Genomic DNA, 22796 nt, shown 5'->3' on the forward strand with positions numbered 1-22796 from the left:
GTTTTTTTCCTCATAGCTGGTTGCATATGAATGGGACTTCATAGAGGACAGCCGTCTGAACACATCACATTTCAAAAGTGATATTCATCAGGCAGGCCATCTCCTTTTCTGAGTTTCTAGCTAAATTAACAAAATTTAAAACTAAAGTTTGCCAGTTGGCAATAATACGCTCATGCAATTTTTTTAAAGACTCATATTTTTCTTAAATAAGAAAATGTTTTTAATTGATATCCAACTAAAACACATGAACAACTTTTAGTGAGTCAAAACAACCAGAAACATAATGGCTGGTGCAACTTTTTGTAAAATTTTCAATTTGCAGTCCGAACAATCATATGGAAAAAAATATAGGCCTATATATAAATATTATAATAAATTAATAACAATTAATGATTAATAATAACGGATCGTTGCATAGATCTAGCTTTTCTTGGTGTCAGTTTAGTGTGAAATAAGTGCTTTCCCTGAGTTTGCCAATTGGCAATAATATGGCCATGTTTTTTTTTTTTTTTTTGGTGGTGTAGGTCTTATCTTAAAGATCAGCATCAATAACCAAAAGTTTTGTTTGAATCTGCATGAGGTGAGGGAACTTTTGCCTCTTTTCTGTATAGTTTTGAATTGCTTGCTCTAGGCATTTGTTATGCTACATTAGTAATATTTAGCAATAGGCTAACTCAAATTTACTCCTAATGCTTTAAAACTTTACACATTTCAAATATTAAAAAAGCCCCCGATACTATCAGGGCTTATTTGCTGGGGGGAAAAAATACAACAAAACACCTAATAAGAAATATGATTATAATTTAATATAAGAAAATGTAGAAGTCTTACTTGATTTAAAACATAATTCTTGAAAAGCTGAACTTTTATTAACTTTTATTCTTTTTTAATATACTAACCTTCTGAAGTGATGATGTCAGTTAAAAGTACATTTTTTTGTTATTAACAAATGCCTATTATAATATAAATCTTTTGTGACATTATTAATGTTTTTAATATAACCATCAATTTTATTAATTCTATTAGTTATTTTATTATTTCTATTCATTCTGGCTGAATAAACTAATAATGTCTTACACTGTAAAACCCAGCCGTCAGCTTTATTAAATGAAATGAGTGTAGTTAACTCAATATACTGAAAGATAATTTATTTGAAAAAAGTTTTGACCTCAGTGTTGAAGGTAATGAGTTTATTAAATATCTCATTACCTTAAATAAAATAGAATAAGTTCACAGTACTCTTATAGATTATTTTTTTTAACTCAAATGATTTGTTGCAATCGGTTTCCTACAATGTTTTGAGTTGACTTAACGTATTGGGTTTTACAGAACTCAGATGGTTTAGGTTCGTTTATTGCATTTTACTCAAATTGCTTCGTTAACTCAAAAGTTCACAATACTCATTAGGATTATTTTTTGAACCTAAATGGTTTATTGCTATCAGTTTCCTCAAGTTAGTTACCTTAACTTTTTGTATTTTACATTGTGAAAGAATACCCAAATGCCCAACAGGAAAATTCAGATATAGGCCATCTACCATAATAGGACAAAATTACAGTCAACATGACCAAATTCAACATAACAAACAACAGAAACAAATCACAAAACTGAATATGAATGTCTTTATTTAGAGCTTAAAGATGCAAATAATAAATTCACGAAACAAAGAGGTTGATTTATTTGATTGGAAACAGCTGGTTTATGGGACAGGGCTGAAGGCAGGGCGACCTGAGGTTATAGTGACATCTCCCTCTAAATCTTAAAACCTCCCTTATGCTCCAATAGAAAGCAAAGAGCAATCAGCTGGGATGACAGCTCGTACAGATATGATGGAACCAGAAATCCCATCTTTAGTTCATTGCAACATAATCACAAAGAAACTTCCAAAATAAATATTAACATAGGCTGGATCTGTTGTATTACTCATTAGACATGAGAAAATGTTCCAGTTTTTCCCTTTGGAGGTTTTTTAGTCTGCTTTCTCGGCTGGTGTTTACAAATGCAGCTGGCACTCCTCAGATCGGAGAAGGAGAACTGTTTTTTATTTTTCTTCTATGATATGTGAAAATTTGAGGTCTGTCTTTTCTCAAACTTCTATTAACAGCAACACATGATGGAAACCTCTTTTGTTGAGCCTTTTTGAATCATATGACAACAAATCCTGCTTTTAAACATTTAAATAAAGAGTTGATTTTATATTAAAGGTTTAAGCTTTTATATGCAAAAATGATAATGTGTAAAATTATTAAGGAATTTATTGTATTTGTAGACAAAGTAAAGTAAAAGTAGCGAAAGTAAAAGTAGATAATGAGAGGCCTTATCTCTCATTCTCCCACTGTAGATGCTCTGTTTAACTGTTTTTTTTGCTAGTGAAATGCTCAGTTTTTCCACTTGCAAAGTCGTCATGTACATAGTAAATGTGCTGTGGCGCGACGCAACTGGCTCTTGAAGGGAATGGGAGATGAGACTCTGATTGGTTTTTTCTTAAAACACACCTATAACTCATTAAGAAAATAAGCTCAACCCCTTTAGACCCGTTCTTATATGAGCAAAAGTGGATTCTGACACGTCCTAAATGCGTTTGCGCCCTGCCCTTTGCACTTTGTGCATGGATCGTCAAAATAGAGCCCTCAGAGTTGTACAAAGTGTGTATAACTTTGTATAAATGCATGGTATAAATGGTATAAATACAGCACTGCAAATTACAAAAAAGAGAGAACAACTTAGAATGTCATTTACCAATTTAATAGTTAAATAAATGTAATAATTAAATTTAAATAAATTACGCTGTTTTTATCTTCTAAGAGCTTATTATGCTGTCTCTTTTATCATCTTGTAGATGAACAATGTCAACTGTCTTTAAGATGGCTGGCAACGCACTGTTCCAGAAATTATAAATATTTAAATTAAAATAGGCATTATCCTTATGAATAATGTGCATCATTGCAATCTAAATAACTACATGCTCGACTAAGAAAGCCTCAAAAGTACATTATGTTGTCCAGCAGCAGCAATATTTGTCAAACTGTAGAATGTTTTCCACTATGTGGGCGGAGTAATACACAGGGTGAGGGCTTAAGAGGCTGGACGAGTGCAGTTGTTTGCAGAATATCACACGGCTAAACAGATTCAACAGATTCAACAGCCAAACAGATTCAATTGAACCTTGCAGAACTGTTGTATAAATGTATATATTTTAGTAAATGTCTGTTAAAAAAATACAACTACTGAAAAAAACAGTTAACATTTTAAAACACTGTATTTTGAAAAAAGTGTTTTAAATAAAATGAGATGTATTAGTGTCCTCAAATATTGGTATAAATTATTTAGAGCAATGGAAAAGTCCACTTTTGTGACACTTATTAAAAAAATAATTTTAGCAAAAATATTGCAGTAACTACAAAATGTAACATAAAGCCAACAAATCTGAAATAGATGATGCATTGTTTTACAAATCTAAAAGTTGTCATAGGAGATGTGTTTGTTTTTTTCTAACTGTAGCGTGGAACCATGTAAAACAATTTGGAAGAGGTCGAGACATAATTTTGTCTAATTTTTGGAAGTGATTAAAATGTTGTCATTTGCTTCTGGTCAGTCTTATATGATTGACAGTTTTGCCCACCCTTTAGCTAGCAAACTTATTATCACTAAAGAAGAAATATTGTTCAAAAAAGGGACCTTTTTTAATAAAAGACTATAACGACATAAAAACAAGCTTTTCTTTCCTTCAGGTTAAATGAAACATGCCACATATCCCAAAAATACGTCTGTTACTATTTCACACTACAGTGATTTTGCATATATGCTGCAAATTTAAGAAGGAAAATCAGCTTTATAAGTTTATTTATACATATTACAATTCTACTCTCAGCTTGTTATTTTGGTTTACATGTCTTGACCTTACTTCACGTCAAGGCAAATGCTCTGTTACGTAAGGATGGCACAATGAGTGGATTAATTTCCAAGTGCTTTGCTTTGTGACCTCACTACTCCAATTATAGCCTTGCCTTAAGCGCAGTGATTTAAAGGTTTAAACCTCCAGCAATCCCATCAAAACAGTGGCGAATAAGATGTCACCAATAGGACGGTTTAAACTTTATTGAATTAAGACTCATATTTTTCTTAAATAAAGTGTGTTTTTAATTTATATGCAACTAAAACACATGAACAATTTTATAGTGAGTCATAACAAACACAAACAACATATATTGGCTGGTGCAATTTTTAGTACAATTTTCAACTTGCAGTCTGAACACGCACAAAATTAATAATAATAAATGCAGATTGTTGCATATTGAGCTTTCCCTGGGGATAGTTTAGTGTGCAATAAGTGCTTTCCCTGAGATACGAAATTTAGAAATTCAAGAACAAATTCATAAACATTCAATTTAAACCACTGCATGAAGACAAAGAGGAAAGAACAACATTGTAAGCGTCCTTTTGTCTTAATGACATAGATTTTAATAAAGTGCTGTCATAATGAACATGGTTCAGTTTCTATGCTGTGATTTTCGAAGTCATTTGTATAGTATTAGAGTGCAATACAGAGGAATAAAATAACAGTATAGAAACGCTTTACACTACCATTCAAATATCTAGGGCCAGTGAGATTTTTAAAAAGTTTTATTAAGCAAGCATGCATCAAATTGAACAAAGATCATGGTATTGATAACAGATTAAATTTTTTTCGAACTTAATACTGTTTTTACAAACATATATTAAGCTGTACAACCATTTTCATCATTGATAACAAGTAAATCAGCATATAAGTCATTTCTGATATGCCATTAAACACCAGGGCTGACAAAATAAGCATTGTCATTACTGGAATTAATTAAATTTATTAGCTAATTAAATAATAATGAATGTAATTTGTAATTTGAATAATTCACAATTATGTTTTTTTAATAAATTACTGACCACATACTGAATGGTAGTGTAAAAAAAAACCCATTCAAATAAATAATGATGGCATAGCATACTCATCAAGCTTAAAGTTACCATTGTCATTCACCCTCATGTTGTTCTCCTGAAACCCAAATTAAGATATTGTAGGTAAAACTTGAGAGTCCTCCATAGACAGCAATGGTCCCGACTCATTCAAAGTCCAGAAAGTCTTCAAAAGCATCCTCAAAACAAACCAGTTGTTTCAAACAAGAAGTTGTATATAGGCATCCGGGGAGCAGGTGTTACACCAGTGCACTGTGCTCATGATCGCGTGCAATAAACTGAGACCGAAAAGAGGAGTCTGTTGATTAAGGCTGTTATTTTTGTTTTATGTATGCACAAAAGTATTATCATAGCTTTGATAATACTCCCATTGAACCAGTGAAGTCATATGATCTGTTTTGAGGATGTTTTTAAGTGAATCGGAAACCCTGCTGTCTATGAAGCGAGAGAGAGCTCTCAGATTTCATGTAAAATATCTTAATTTGTGTTAATGTTTGGAATGATACATTGATAATTAATAATTAACAATATTTTTTTTTTTTTTGGGTGAACAAACATTTTTAAAGAGATTTTAAAAATCATCTCAAATGAAATGTTAACATGTTAAAAATGTCTGTAAATACAGGCCTACTGGTTCCCGGAGAGGTATTAATCATATTGAGGTTACAAATATAAATCAAATGTCTTTAGATAAATCGGAGTGCATTCTGTTGGCAGTTGAATCACTTTTTACTTTTTTTCTTGGCTCCTTTTTCCAGCTTCTCCTGTTCTTCTTTTTTCTTCTCTTTTTTTTTCTCCTCTTTGGCCTCCTTGTACTTCCAGATCGGTGGCTCTAAGTAACCTTTGTTTCGCTTGCTCTTCTTCTCCTTCTTGGGTGTTGGCTCTCCAGACTTAGTCACTTTGATTTGAGGAACACAGCCAGCCGGAAACACACTGTTGCGGCGGGCCATGCTGCGCGGGACGAACCTGCGAACGCCGTTGGAGGCCATGGAAAGCACACTTCCTCTCCGTTCTGATTCAGAACAGCATGAGGCCAGCGAGACAGAAGAGCCAGATGTAGACGCCACAGAGATGGAGCCATTGCTGTGTCGTATTGTGTGCTCCTCAAGCTTTTTCCCTGAATGCATTTCCATCAGTTCAGGCACCGCTAGGCGTCTCTTGCCCACCTCTGGTGGGCTTGAGGGACACAGCGGACGGCATCCTGTGACCACCAGGGGACTATGGATGCTTGTGGTCATACGCACCATATGGTCCATGATACCATTGTCCTGGGGGTCATGTGGAAAGTTGAAAGTGAACGTTGACTTGAGGCGATGGGCGACTTTTTGTCCTGTGCTTTTTGTGGCTGTGGCTTTGGCCACCAGCTCCTTCAGGTCTGGCCACTCCAGGATGTATTTTTCACAGAATTGTTCAGCCTGAGGCCTGCTGTTCAGCCGTCTGAGCCTGTGTAATGTCTCAAAGCGACCTGTCTTCAGAGCCCACTCTCGGATGTCCTTGCCTCTTGTGGCATCCACAACATGAATATTGGCCCCTAGAAAAATAGAGATGCAAAATGTAATGATGATACAACCATTTCCATCATTATCATATTCATCAGTATATAGAGACACTAAAATCCATTCTGTAGCCGGATATTTAAAGCATAACTTTTTAAAACCGTAAACACAAATAAAATAAAATAAAATTTGAATAAATACATTTTCTTTAGTACGTTTACTTGTACTTAAAATTGCTGTTTAATACCAGTTAAAAAAGTACATAATTGCAATTGAAAAGCAACCAATAAGTCTGAATTCATTTTACAAAACAATTATGAGTGTATTGTTTTAATTGTTTTTATGATGTCTTTGAATCCTTAATGAAATTTTCTTTAATTTTAATGTCATTTATTTATGGAATTTTTGTGTAGTTTTTTATTTTTATAATTATTTTTCCCATTTCTACAATCTTTGGATTCCTGTGTTTGGCTGTTTTATATACCTGCTGGAAAACCCTATATACCACACGTCTGTATGTAAATTTGGAAACTGCAATAAAAAATATGGGACAATCAAATATGCACATACTCAGGTGTTGGGTAAAGCTCTGGCATTATTTAAAATAAAATGTTTAGTCATAGAGTTTGGCCACATTTGATCCAAATTTGAGTTTAAATAACACTTTTTCTAACACTATTTCTTTTAATAATTACGTTTTTTTGTTTGGTGGTATAATGATTACAGAAAAACTAAACTACATGTTCAGGTTTTGTTTACAAAATTATATTCAGTTTAGAAGGTTTAGACCTTCATTCTAGTTATGTTCTTTTTAAGGAGTTTTTTTCCCAGTATGAGTGCAGGTTGAGTTTAATCTGTAATTACAGTAGCTTTTTGAATATGAAATGCATTATGTCTGAAAGTATTGGTTGTTGACTAGAAAAACTGTAAGGAGTTGTTTTTACTCCACCAAGTGCCCACTTTGTGTATAGCATATCTAGTTTAATGATTTGAATTAATTTGAAACAGTAAAAAAAAAAAGGACATTTTTGTTTTATTCATGCAAGTGCTTTATAAAATTTACATCAACTGTAAAAATATTATATATAAATGTGTTATTTAATTATTTTATTGGTATTATTAATTCCCCAGTGTTAGGTTGCAGCTGGAAGGGCATCTGCTGTGTAAAACATATGTTGTATAAGTTGGCAGTTCATTCCACTGTGGCAACCGATTAAAGAAAATAAATGAATAAATGTTAGTATTCATTTATTTAATTTTATATAAAAGTATTATTATTCATTCATTCATTTTCTTTTTGGCTTAGTCCCTTTATTAATCTGGGGTTGCCACTGCGGAATGAACCGCCAAGTTATGCAGCATGCTTTTACGCAGCGGATGCTCTTCCAGCCTCAACCCGGCTCTGGGAAACATCCACACAACCATTCACATTCATACACTACGGACAATCTAGCCTACCCAATTCACCTGTACCGCATGTCTTTGGACTGTGGGGGAAACCGGAGCACCCGGAGGAAACCCATGCGAATGCAGGGAGAACATGCAATCTCCACAAAGAAACGCCAACTGACCCAGCCAAAGCAGAAGAATATGAATTTGCTTATCCAACAGGGCTTACATTACCAGTGAGTGTGTGCATATAAAACAATCACTTTTAATGTATTAAATATTAATAATAATACTGGATTTAGTAATTGTTAATATTAGTAATAGTTACATTTGCTTGCCTAATGTACTAAATAACCATTATTAACCTTATTATGAACAATTCATTTATAAAACAAAAGAAATAAATTAAACACCATGATGTTATAGCAAGCAATATACATTTTCATTATTAAAATGATTGTATTTAGTTGAATGAAATAATTATTGTAATTTTTACACTTAATTACTGTACCTTTTTTTACAGATGGAGTAAATGTGCTGAATTGTCACACGTCTGAATAATAAGCTATATGGACACATGGCTAATCCATTACTCACTGTAAGAGCTAATAGATTATCCAGGCAGGGGATCAGAAAAGAAATGCCCTCAGGGTTGACTTTTAAACCAGCCTGTGCTTAGGTCACACATCACATCACTGGGCCTCAAAAGTCAACTTGTTATCTGCTTTACCTGAAATACTTTTTACAAATCACTGTCTCAAGCACGTATTTAACTACATTTGTGCATGTGCATCTGACATTTTGACCTCTCAAGCTTTCTGGTGATCTTTCTTTTGACTGTGATATTTTTAAATCATAGTTTATTATTTAATTTACAATGTAAAGTAAATTCAGAAAATAAAACGGGCACACACACACAAAAAAAATATATAAATAAAAAAAACTATAGAATAATAATATTTTATCACTATACTTGACCTTTTCCAGTCTGAATAAATCACATTTAAAAAAAATCTATGATAAGATGCAATACTAAAAAATGACCTTAGAAAATATATGTACAGTAATGTTTGCATGTTTATTTTTAAAATAAATCTAAATAAAAAATAAGTCCACATTAAAATGGTGATGCTTAAAATATACAATATAAAGAAATTCCGATTTTTTAAAAATAAAATGATATTAAATACCAAAGACCAAGCTAATTTCAATTCTACATTTTTCTAGCATTTATAATATGGCTGCATGACATTGAAAAATTTTACATTGCGATATTTTTTTTTTTCTGCACAATATCTAGCGATATTGTTTCACCAGATAATTTAAATATCTCTATTTGTGAAGTCATTACTTCGGATGATTTTGTAGGGAAGTGAAATTTATATATATACATACTTACAGTTGAAGTCAGAATTATTAGGCCCCTTTTGAATTTTTTCTTATTTTAAAATTTTCCCAAGTGATGTTTAACAGAGCAAGGACATTTTCACAGTATGTCTGACAGTATTTTATTTTTCTGAAGAAATCTTTTTTTAATTTCGGCTAGAATAAAAGCTATATTATCTTTTTTTAAAACCATTTAAAAACTATTAGCCCTTTATATATATATTTTGATGGCGACGCAGTGGCGCAGTGGGTAGCACGTTCGCCTCACAGCAAGAAGGTTGGCGTTTCTGTGTGGAGTTTGCATGTTCTCCCTGCGTTCGCGTGGGAGAGTCCAAAGACATGCGGTACAGGTGAATTGGGTAGGCTAAATTGTCCATAGTGTGTGAGTGTGTGTGTGTGTATGTGTGGATGTTTCCCAGAGATGGGTTGCGGCTGGAAGGGCATCCGCTGCGTAAAAACTTGCTGGATAACTTGGCGGTTCATTCTGCTGTGGTTACCCCAGATTAATAAAGGGACTAAGCCGACAAAAAATTAATGAATGAATGAATATATTTTGATCTACAAAACAAACCATTGTTATACGATAACTTGCCTAATTACCCTAACCTGCCGAGTTAACCTAACTAACCAGTAGTTAAGCCTTTGAATCTCACTGTAAGCTGTATAGAAGTGTCTTGACAAATATCCAGTCAAATATTATTTACTGTCATTATGGCAAAGATAATTCGTTATTCAAAATGGGTTTTTAAATCTATTATGTTTGAAAATGTGTTGAAAAAAATCATCTCTCCATTAAACAGAAATTGGAGAAAAAATAAACAGGGGCGCTAATAATTCTACAGTCATAAATAAACACATTGGAGCAAATATTTCAGTGAAATAAAACATGCTTTTTGGTTTTCTGGAGAGAACAGCATTGTTTAGGTAAAGAAATTGAGTAACCAAATGTAAATTGTATTGTCTTCACCATATAAATAATCTTTATTAAACTTCTTTATGCATTACTAAAATGCTTTAAACTCTCTTTAAATGCTCACAGAGTCACGTTCCCTAAAATCACATGCAGATGATGATAAACTTTAACTCTATAATGGTTTAATTCTGCAGTGTTTCCACAAATCTCATGTGTTTTGACCTGTGGTTTCTGGTCATCTATAAACCTAACTCAACATAGCAGATCTTGCAATGTGGCTATTTAATTTAAATTACTACCCTAACTATTGTACCTTAAAATAAAGTGTCACCATATTTTTATATATATTTAAATAAAACATTAGCATTTTTAGCAGTGTTTTAGACTTTTGTAACTTACAATCCATAGTAACTACAACCAATAGTTTGACACGTGTCATTCTCTTAAAAAATACCACGGTTTAAACACTCTCAGAACTAAAGTCTAGGGAGTTGTCACTGGGGTACTACCTTTTCAGTTGGTACCTAAAGGATCCATAATGGTATCTTAATCCAAATATACACAAAACATACCTTAGAGATGCCACCATTCCCCACAAACCATTCTCTTATCTTTTTTCTGAGAGTGTACTGTACATTTACATTTAAATAATACAAGTATAAAACTGTCTGCAATACCTTGATTAATGTTCAAAAGTGTTCACTAAGTGTTCTGTTTATTCTCTTTACTTGTTTTTACAGATTTTGCTCTACATGTGCAAGGAAAATGGAGCAGCATACCATTGGTTTTCAACATTATTCCCCAATTCACGTCATCCTGTTTGCCCCTGCCGGTAGGAACTCACCTATTTGACCTGTCCAGTCTATAAACTAATTATAAGAATCCTAAAATAACATACCAGCCATGAGCAGTGACGCCACACAGTCATTGCTGCCCTGCATGACTGCTTTGAGGAGAGCCGTGAAGCCTCTGTTATCCCGGAGCTCCATGTCAAGTCCAGGGAAGAAATTGATGATGTAAGTGAGGATGGTTACGAAACCTGCAACATTTAAACTTAGAATTAAGTTTTAAGAATCTTTCGTGTTTTCTGCTTTATGTGTTTATAAAGAACCTACCAGCTTGTGCGGCGATCATAAGTGCAGTGTTTCCATCATTATCCTGATGATTGATATCCAGAAATGGGCACTGATTGAGTCCATACACAATATCCACAAAGCCTTTTGAGACTGCCAGCATCAGTCCATTCTATTGGGGAATAAGTTTGTCAGCAGGTAAAATGAAGTCAACTTTTTTTTTTTTTTTTTGCAAAACTTCTGGTACACTGTAAAACCAAGTGGATTTCACACAAGTATTAATAAAAGTTTTTGATAGAAAGAGGTTATATGAACTCAGATTTTAATTGTATTGTATAAATGTTGAAAATAATTGTTATGCAGTGGGTTTTTGCACAGGAACAGACGGTTGCATAAATTAGGTTTTAATTTTGTTCTATGTTTGGATTTACAGTGTTCAGCATAACTGAGTACACCCCATTTTGAAAATTTATATTTTTATCCATTTCTTAATATATATGGGTAATATATATTGGTGCATTAAAACAAAACATATTTATTAAACATATATATTTAATAAAATTATATTTTAGTCATAGAACATCTTTAGAAATTGAAAGATAGTACAATTGAATTTTTTTTTTTACAAACTACAACATTTCAAAAAAATTGTTTATATTTTTTTGTTTCTCTTGATTTTTGCTATTTTTAAAAATTGTATTTAATATTTTAACATATAAACTTGGGCTACTAATTTTTGAACCATTATTGTGTGTTATTTTGTTAGATTTTGGCTTCAGTACTGACTAAACCAGTGGTTCCCAAAGTGATGGTTGTGAGACAATGAGGGGCGGTCGCATGGTGATTTCCAAAATCTCATATATTTTTTGAACTATTATAACTATCTTATTTTTATACATAACCTGCGGAATATAAAATTAGTTTTTAACTTATTATATATTTAATATATAGTTAATATTTAATAGTTACATCATTTTTTTTTCATTGGATTGCGACCCCTGGGGTTATTTTGCTAGATTAACATCACAGCAATAACGTTAGTTGCAGCAGATTGATTTTACGGTACAATGTTTAACTTGACACCTTCATAGCACTCAAATGCTGTAGATTAAAAACAGAGTCCATGACTAAACAAGGAGGATGATCTCCAAGTGGCTCCAAGTCTTCAAAATCAAACCCAGAATAGTCTTGTGCTGTAAACATTGTGCTCACCATTCTCATTAAGTGAGATTAATATTAAATTAAACAAATGAATAATGACTATAAAAATAGACTTTTGCACTGTTTTGTGTCATCAAAAAGCTTGTTTATATAGTTCCTATTGGTGTGTGTTCTCCATTGTGTGCAAAATTTGTATGCTTATAACCTTTCGAGCATAGAGGGGGTTGCGAGTCACTGGTGTTGTTATTTTAGGGGTTGCGGGCTGAAAAGTTTGAGAACCCTTGGACTAAAATGTATATGCACAAATATAATATTGTAAAGCTTCCTATAGAAAATATGAATTTAAATGAGAGATTTGTGGCGGGCGTACTCATATATGCTAAGCACTGTAAATATGTTTTTGTTATGTTGATGTTTATAGGGTTACCATTGGGATAAAGTATGCCTGATGAAGTTTGGTTGAGCATGGGCTGACGAAAAAAAAAACTATTAAGACTATATATACTGCATGATTTGCAAATACATGCTTGCAATTGTACAGAATAGTCTCTGGTTTGTTGCATTAACACATGCCATTGCTAACTGGCATAAAGGTTAGAGTTAATGTGGTTTAAGCAAAAAACAAAACAAAGTGTTGGTAATTTATTACTTTAAATATTTGAGTAATCTCTGGGCGTACTACATAACTTAAAATATGACATGTTAAATGCTAAATTAGGATTGCAGAAGAAAATCTTAACTTGATTTGACGTTCTTATCCTAACAAAATTGTTTATTCTCTCTATAGTTAGGAAATTGTAAATAGTCATCAAGTTTTTTTACTCTCAGGTCTGGTATCAAACAATCAACGCTGTACAAGCTGCTAATAAGTTAGCCTAAACAAAATGGATAAACTACTACACTGAAAAAAAATATTCAAAGATGATTCCTTGGATTTACTCAATTTTTTTACATTAAGTAGTTGTAAAAAAATTATTTGGGCTGAATTTAAGCAAAAAAATTAAGTTGAACATTATTAAACTTAATTTGTTTGTTTAAATTCAACACAAATAAATTGTTTGCAATAGTTCTGCATGCAACACTTTTTTCAGTGTATAACTACCATGGGTTTCATTGGTCTGCTGTTGAGGTTCCTGTACTAACTATAATATCATGTTGTACAGCAGTCTGTAATTACTTATAAGTGTTTTGTTATTGAAATATAATACATCTTCAGGGTTCTCCAATAGTCTTTTTACCATTAAACATGTTTGTTCTTAATTTTCAGTCATCAATAAATGTAATACCAGTGTTGGATAGAGCGATTCTTATAAGCAATGCTTTAGCTTCAAGTTTAAGTTGCCCTAAATATAGGTTAATTTCTGGAGCTATCAAGTTAGGATGTTTCAGTAATGCTAAATGTTTCTATCTGTAGTTAGAAAACAGAACACACCTAAATGTGAGAAATACCTAAATGTGGTTGTAACTGAAATTATCACAGTTTCTAAACAGATAAAAATTTAAGGCACACATGAACCATAAATTTTTAAGACTTTTATTTCAGTAAGTTGATGAACTTTTAAATGAAACTGAATATTGAGTAGGGGGCAGAGCTTTCTTTTCGTGCATTATTTCATAATAGCAATTAACAGTTAAAAGGGTGGTGTTTAGATTATTGATTGACGTCATATTATATTGTGGCTCAAACTGACATCAAAAAAGAAAGACCACAACTCCAAACGCAGAAGCAAATACCAACCTGATTTCACCAAGTATGACGTGTTCCTAGATTAACATTTGTGTTGATCCTGGAACAACATTTTAATCAGGCAATCAGAATTAAGGGTTATGTTTATCGTTTATGTTAAGTTTAGACTCCATGTTAGGTTTATGTACTCCTAAATAATTGTTAATCTAACTATTATTCCCCTCTGATTTTGCTAATAATTTGCAGCTATGGTTGAATTTAGTGTAGGGAATAGGCATGGATTACATTTTCGAACAAAAATTATGTTCCAGGATCAACATAGATGTTAATCCAGGATTGCATCATAATTTGCAAAATCATGACATGCCAGAAGCCAATGATCAGACTTTGATTGAAGATTGACAAAACCAAAAATGTTTTTAAGTGGATTCACTTGCACAGATTAATTGTTCGCCTAAAGAATAACAATGTGTAAAGTGAACAGTAAACATCTTTGTGTCTTTCTGTGTTACACCCCTTGTACTTATCAGGTTTTACAGTGTACACATATGATGAGAACTGACTCCCTACCCTTCCGTTTATGTCTAATTCCATGACTTCGTCTACTGTAACGCCCCTCTCCAGAACTCTACGCAGGGCCGCAGCATTGTTCTTGGCACAGGCTTGGTACAAGGTGTTGGCAGGACCTCCACTGGCATCTTCCCGCTCATAGTTCGGGAGCACGGAGTCATCAGAGAGCACACTCCCTGAGTCTGAATCATTCTCCGAAACTGACAGCTCAGAGGCATCCTCGTCTGGACCCGAGCCCAGATCTGGATCCTCCTGCACCGCGACTTTAACCCCAGCCATCTGGCCAGCACGAGCCAGGACTCACACGCGCAGCAGGCACTTCGTCATCATCATCTTCATCCTCGCTGCTTCCTCTCTGAAGTCTATGACGTAAGTATAGAGATAAAGAATCAAATCTCACTTTGATTGTACAGCAAAGCATACAGACGTACATTACATATGAGTTCATTGTTTCTCTTTATAACAGAATAAAGTAACTATATGCTTATTCTGCTACTGATAAACATAAAACGATAATTCCATTTTTTTTATCCTAAATTCTGTCTCCCATAGTTCTCAGTTGGTATCTCATATTCTGAGATTTTTTCTTATAATTCAAAGTTTATCACACAAAATCTTTTAAGTTCTTATGAGTTCTTCTGAGAATTTCCATGATGACACTGTTTTATTAACTATTTATTGAATCTGTTTTAACTTTCTGGATTGTGGTTTGTTAGATGAATAAGAGTCTGTCTAAATAATTGAGTCTGTCAGATAAGAACAGGATGAGTAGCCTTGTGAAGGTGGCAGGCAAGATCATCGGTTTTAACTGAACTGGTCCAATAGTAATTTTCTGTAATTATGTCTTAAGCTCAGGGTATCCTATGCATCCCAGATCACCTATTGTATTTTTTGTTTCAGCTGCTTCTAATAGGATGTCGTTTTAGAGTTCCTATATGCAGGACAAACTGAATTAGAAATTCTTTTATTATGGTGGTCATTAGGTCATTTAAGAGTCCAGCGGGGAGGGAGATGCATCTAAAAATTGATTTATTAAATGTTTTATGGTAAAAATTTGGTAATGTGTACATGGAACTTCGCCTGTGATATGGCACCTTTTGCCATTTTAGATTCCCACTTAGAGTTCTGACTTATTTTCCTAAATTTTACATTTATTATACCTAATTGTGAGTTTATTTCTGTTTTATTGTAACATGCTGTTAGTACAGTAAGTACATAATCTGTGAATATTCTTTATGAGTTCATTGCTCTTTTTCTATTCATACATCTTTGTCATATTTATATTCTTTTACCTTATTATTATATCTTGTTGTATTCATGTGTATACTAAAAGTTTCATAAAAAGACTTGTCAATAAAGTTCTTTCTGATTCTGAGTTCTAGCAATACTAATTAACTTTGCAATTACAGTTTTTTAGGTGTGAGAAAACAATTTCAAAATTGCAAGAAAAAGTACATTTCATAGTAAAATAACTTATTTTCTCTTCAAACTATTCTATTACTAAATGGGAAACTTAATATCCGACATTAGGTCATCAGGGCCAAAAGTCTTTAATACATATGCATAAAATTAAAAAATGTCAGCATTCATGTTTTGACAGTGTTAATGTGTCTATAAACAGAGAATAAAAATGTTCTATTTGAAACTAGGTTTGTATATGGCATATATGCATTAAAGCATAAGAAGTAATGTTTATTTATGAAAGTTACTCTAATGCTGGCATGCATGTATATAAATATATGATATATTAATACTGCTGCCTCAAAATAGTCAAACTGTATGTGTCAAAAATCATATTTAATGCTTCATCTATTGATTTTGGCCAATATGGTCTTCCATAATATGATGGCTTTTGTAGATGTTAATATATTTTACAGTTAAATAAGGATTTCTTCATTCCTTCATTCATGGTGTAGTTGTATTGTATGTTTGTATCCACTTCTAACAATTAATCAATTGTACTCAACAGGTGGAAGAGCAGCAGATTACACCCAGAAAGAATGAAGAGCCTCACCTGAGGTAAACATTTGTGTTATTGACAGCCCATAATCAGACCAATATCACTCAACATATTCAATGTCTCTGAAAAGCTTCATAATAGCTATATCTGGGATGAGGCTATTTACAGGTGTAGAATAAGACGAGAACAGAGTTACTATTATATATTTTGACTGAGGGCGGAACTTGCGAAGCACAAAGTTTAACTAACAAACATGATGAATGTGAATGAGAAGGCACCTATGAACTTTTGTTCAGTCTTTCTGAAAATATTCAAAAGAATGTTGATAGGAAGGTCAGTAAGCGTACACCAAACCAAACATACTGAGAAACAAGGAACCATTTCAAGCATATCACACTAATATTCTGTCTTCAGTTTCTACGAGTGGGGGTTTTAATGCTTAAAGGGATGCTTTACCCAAAAATGAACATTCAGTCATCATTTACTCGCACGCTACTTGTCATAAACAAGTTTCTTCTGTTGAACACAAAAGAAGTTATTTTGAAAAATGTTGCAAACCTGTAACCATCGACTTTCATAGTATTTGTTTTTCAATGTTTACAGGTTAACATTGTTCAACATATCTTCAACTGTGTTCAACAGAAGAAAGATTCTAATACATGTTTGTGACAAGTGAAGGGCGAGTAAATAATGAGTACATGTCATGTCTGGCTGAACTATACCTTTAAGTGCACAGGAAAACAGAATCCTTTAGTCAGACTTTAACCTGGTGATTCATGTGTCTGCTTATGTGTCAGCGAAGGCCTGACTCTTGACTAATCAAAATCATCATTAAGTCCATTTCCACTTCCCTCTTTTAAACCCCCAGGAGCGAGCCATTAAACAAACCACTTAACCTCAGGTTACTCTAGTAAGTCTCTGATAATAGCAGCTTAAATGGCTCCTTTCTCACATTTTCCTTTATAAATAGACGACACTTGCAGCATTGGGAATCAGGAAAAATGTAATGCAAAAATTGAGACATAAATCTGGCTGTGCATGAAAATATCCCATAGTTTGAAACTTAAAAAAAGGATGTATTTGCTCTCATGGTGCTTTCCCAGCAGCTATATTTAGCCACTGTTACTGGTGGCACAGTGGCTAGTGCAGACTGACATAGAGACAGTGTGTGTTTGTGTGTGTGTGAGAGAGAGGGGAAGAGACAGAAGGGGGTAGTGAGGATGGGAAAACATTCCCTGTTAGTGCCACATAAACAGTCTGTTCTCTGAGAACCAAAACACTGTCCACATGCTGGTTTAGCTCTCCAGACCACTTTTTTACACTGACTTATTGTCAGCTCAAACATAATACTGCACCACGCAATAACAGTCATGTGTATTTGTTTAAGGGAAACTGTATGTTTTTAGATGCTTTAGGTTCAACTGTTTTAGATTTTCCAACTATATTTAATACGTAGAAATAAAGTCTTCCCAATGGTCTTGCAATTAATAAAATGTTTTATAACAGCATTTGTGATCACTGATTATTATAATTATTATAATTCCGGCATTGTTTCCATCAGTTTGCTTATGCTGGATATATGCTATGTATGCACAAATGCATAAAGTGCATTTGTGCATATGCAAATGCTTAAGTATTTTAAACGATGTTCAACTTTTTTTAATGCTTATTCAGCATTATACTACCTGGATACAGTCTGTAGCAATTTTATAATATAAATATTTTTTTAATTATAAAGTGAACGACATTTTATAATGAACTACAAATAAATAATTAAAATAAAGCATCAAAAATATATCCTTAAAATTCTTTTAATTGGTTAAATGTGATCAAGTTATGCCAATAAATACCTCAATTAAATTTAAATAATGTAAATTATGTCATGTAAATATAATAATGTCATGTAAATTATATAATATAAATATTTTTTTATTTTTCAGGCATAAGATTTCAGTATTGCACATCATAGTTTTTTATATTGCTTTAAAACTAAACAAACAAATAAATTTAACAATAAAAAGTAAAAAACATGCCTAAAATGCCTTCAAAAGGCTAAACACAGTTTAATCTAACAGATTTTTTTGTACATATAGCCATGTTTAAAATAATAAAAAAGAAAATAAAAAAAATCAGAAAAGCTGGTAAAATTATTTCACATTACCTGTCCTAAAATCTACTCATGCAGCATAAATAAGGAACTATCATTTGAAGCACAAGCACAAAAATAAATCCTAAGCTGTCAACTTGTTTCTACACACACAGTTCCTCTCTGTTATTCCACTTTATATGGCCTTTCAGCAATAATACCTGTTTCCCCAACCCTGCTAAAATCCATATGCACCAAATCAACAAGCACATCCATTGTATCTCACCATAAACGGTGCTGAGAAGGAGGCGTAATGTTGTCCCCGTCCCTCAGATCATTGCTCTGCTGTGTCAGTGTAAGTCCTCCCAGTATGGATTCGCACAGTAGACTGTCTGATCCCGCAGGACAGAGCTGTGTCCCAGCCTGTCCCCTCCTCCCCAGTGCTATTCGGACACTTAGGCCTCCCATCACTGAGGAATCCTTCCAAATCTTGACACAGGTGCTCTGTTAAGAGAGGCATGTCCACTCATCCTGATTACAGGAGATTTGTGGATTAACATTCAGAAATGGCAGCTGCCAGGAGTTGCTGAGATTGTCACAGGTTCATTTTCACAGCTCTGAATTGGCATGTTTCTGTCCTGTTTGACTCTTTTTAGTGAGAGTATCAACATTTTGCAGTATATTCGGGGCTATAGATAGAATTAAAAATGCTAAAAAAGTGAAAGTACAGATGTTTAGTGGAAATTTACTCAAAACTATAAGTGTCTTGCTGAAAATATACTTGAATAAAAGTAAAAAAGTAGAACTTTTAAATTCAGGCTTATAGCCAGGGGGTGTTTGTGTGGTTCGAAAGACCCACCCCCCATTAACAAAGTCCAGAATCTGAACCCTATTTTAGCTAATTTGTCCAATTTTGTCTAGAATGCCATCATAAATTGTGAAAATTATCACACTGTAAAACCCAACAGTCAACTTTATCAAATGAAATGAGTGTAGTTAACTCAAAATTTACTGAAAGTTAATTCTACTGATTTGAAAAGAGTTTTGAACTCAGTATTGAAAGAGTTAATCAAACACCTCATTACTTCAACTTAAATGGAGTAAGTACTCATATAGATTAGTTTTTTTTTAAACTCAAATGGTTTGTAGCAATCGGTTTTCTCAGTTGGTTTGATTTCTCTTTATTTATTGGGTTTTCCTGTGCTCGAATGGCTTAATTTACTCAAATGAATTAAGTTCACAGTACTCATTATGTTTAGTTTTTGAACTTAAAAGTTTTGTTGCAATCGGTTTCCTCAAATGGTTTATGTTACCTTATTTTTTTGGGTTTTACAGTGTAGAAGAAGGATTTAATACAAATTTAACTTTTAATTATTCAAGTGGCCAAATTCTGACTGAGGAAAGTTGAATGAGCTGACCAGTTTGTTATTTGCCTATACATTTTTTATTTTAAAACAAGTTTTATCAGATTCTTATTTTTTGTTATTCTAAAATTTTATATTTTATAATATTTTAATGAAGGTTGATAATAAATTTAAAATAAAAGTATTTTAAAATAAAATAAAAGTATTTTCACATTTCTTTATTCAGTTTTTTAAAAGCTAAACTCAAATAAACAAATTTGTAAATAAATACTTCATAGTAAAACAGCATCTTTGCACTTTGACAAAATTGTAGGAAATATTTTAGGTACACCAAAAGTGTGGTTATGATCACCAACCGATAAGATGATCCAGCAAAAGTTTGTGCTGAAAAGATCACAAAAATGTATAATTGAATGGAAAATAAGGCGAATACCTCCAAAAAAGATCCCCTTTTTCAGAAAAAAGAACCATCCCTTTCAACAGGCTGGCTACAGGCCTAAAATTATGGGTACACTTCAGACCTATGCTCACTATAAGGCTTAATTTTGGTGGTGTATTAGTATTTGTAAAGTATATATTCTGCATGATCTTATTCTACATCCCTAATACTACTCAATTCCTAAACTTTATTACTACCATAATAACCATTAATAAGCAGCAAATTAGAAGTTTATTAAGAAGAATGTCATAGTTAATGGTTTGTTAATAGTGAGGTTTGTACATTACAAAACAAGTGACAAATTAATGTATGCAAAAATTAAAAGTAGCCTAATTTACAACAAATTTAGCCCAAATTTTTTTGTTAAAATTGTAAGCAAACACATATTAACTGTATATTTGACTGTAAAATGTTTACTGAATCAATCAAATCAATACACTTAATAGATAGCTAAAGCTATTTTACAGCTATGGAAAAAAAACATTTACATTTAGTCAATCAGCAGACACTTTTAACCAATGTGACTTACAACTGAGTTTTTATGGCCAAAATGGTCTGATAACCTTTCTTTTAGAGTTTTTTTTTTTTTTTTTTAAACATGTTTAATTGTAATTGAGTAAAGTACAAACACCTAAAGATAATACTTAAGTACAGAAAACAATTACATTTACTCAAAAGCATTTTGCACCCCTGAATGTATTGCAAATTTATTACAAACATTTAATTTAAGCAAATACTATAATATTACAATTTAAATATAACAGTGGACCTTACAGAGTAAAGTGTATTATGAAGTCTGTTGTTTTTATAATCATCTGACTACTGCTGATTGTTTTTCATGGAGTTGAAATTGGATTGCTCCATGTCCGTTTGCACCTGGAATGCCTTCAGAACGCTCATGTCTTACGTGACCTGAAATAGTTGTGGCTTAGAATAGGGCTGAGTTTAGCTAATTAAAACATGCTTAAGCGTATCAGTCAAGTCCAGGTAGCCCCTCGTGCCACACCTCTTACAGCCAAACACTGCTCATCTTCTAGCAGTCACGTGAAGAATCACAGGGGCTGAAACTAATCTATCCAACTGTGATTAATCTGCTCCAGTCCTATAATTGTTTTTTTTTCTTCAGAGAGGTGAAGACACTTGTTATTGTAGGCTGTATGGATGTGTACCTAACGTAATGAAAATGTATTCCTTTTTATGCAGGTCAAGTTGTCTAATTAGTGATGACTGCTTGGGAGTTGAATAGGAGCTATAATTACAGGATAATTTCATTCAAGTTGCTTCTGTTGGAGCAGATTCTTTAAAATGAGTGTGCATTACATTAAAAAAAATCATTTCTCTATCAACCTTAAACCATATTAAAGGAATATTAAAGGTTGGATGAATCTTAACCTCATTTAATAGATAATGCTGATTACCCAAAATTAAGTTTGTCTTTAGAATAGCAAAATTCTGGTAAGACACAACATTAACCAGGCCCATTGCCAGGGGGGTTCGGTGGTTCGAAAGACTCACCCCTCACTGACAAAGATCCAGAATATGTCCCATACACAAGCACATTTGTCCCATTTTGACTGCTATGCCGTAATAAATTGTGAAAATAACCATTGAGGAAGGCTTTAGGACCAAGCGGAATCCTCTTTTCGCTGTTGCTTTAAAAGTTGCTGTTGCATGAAAGTTGAATGTGCTGGTCAGTTTGTTTTTACCTAATGACAATAGGCAGGTTTTTAGTTTAAAACTTCAACAGCATCCTTTTTGTTCTAATGATATATGATGTAATAAATTTGTATTTGAAAAAGAAGTATTATTCTCATATCGTTTTCTTCCAAGTCTTTAGGAAATGTTTTTGGTACATCAAAAAGTGTGGTAATTGCCAACTGAGAAGCTAATCCAGCAAAACAAAAATAGTGCTTAAAAAGTTTTTAAACCTCATAATTAAATAGAAAATGAGTATAATAACTGCAAAAAGTTCCATATTTTAGGAAAAAAAAACACCTCTTTTACCAGGCTGGCTACAGGCCTGTTAACAATGGATTGATGGGGGCAGTTTGTAAACATTAAAATATGCACTGTTTCAATGTTATTTAAGGTGATCAGGGCCAGAAGTCATAAAAGGAGGAGTTCAATTCCAGAATGATTGGTCACTATTGACTATATATATATATATATATATATATATATATATATATATATATATATATATATATATATATTTATTCATTTTCTTGTCGGCTTAGTCCCTTTATAAACCAGGGTCGCCACAGCGGAATGAACCGCCAACTTATCCAGCAAGTTTTTACGCAGCGGATGCCCTTCCAGCCG

General features: G+C 33.0%; 1 protein-coding gene and 1 long non-coding RNA gene across 2 annotated transcripts; one reads left to right on the forward strand and one right to left on the reverse strand.

Moving 5' to 3' along the window:
* Positions 1-4435: 4435 nt before the first annotated feature.
* Positions 4436-19061, reverse strand: ankrd33aa (ankyrin repeat domain 33Aa). Its single transcript, XM_087307298.1, has 5 exons — positions 18958-19061; positions 14626-14987; positions 11250-11379; positions 11033-11173; positions 4436-6481 (listed from the first exon to the last, which is right to left on the reverse strand). Exons 2-5 carry the CDS (start codon positions 14902-14904, stop codon positions 5673-5675), a joined length of 1359 nt encoding a protein of 452 aa, XP_087163424.1. The 5' UTR covers positions 14905-14987; positions 18958-19061; the 3' UTR covers positions 4436-5672.
* On the forward strand, positions 10875-18348 carry LOC141380506 (uncharacterized). The gene is made up of 4 exons (XR_015523709.1): positions 10875-11150; positions 11243-11405; positions 14680-14994; positions 16595-18348. It is a non-coding gene; the product is annotated as an uncharacterized LOC141380506 (long non-coding RNA).
* Positions 19062-22796: the final 3735 nt, after the last annotated feature.

This window comes from Danio rerio, chromosome 23 (genome assembly GCF_052040795.2).
Source record: "Danio rerio strain M-AB ecotype USA chromosome 23, GRCz13ab, whole genome shotgun sequence".
In the NCBI taxonomy this organism is placed as follows: domain Eukaryota; kingdom Metazoa; phylum Chordata; class Actinopteri; order Cypriniformes; family Danionidae; genus Danio; species Danio rerio.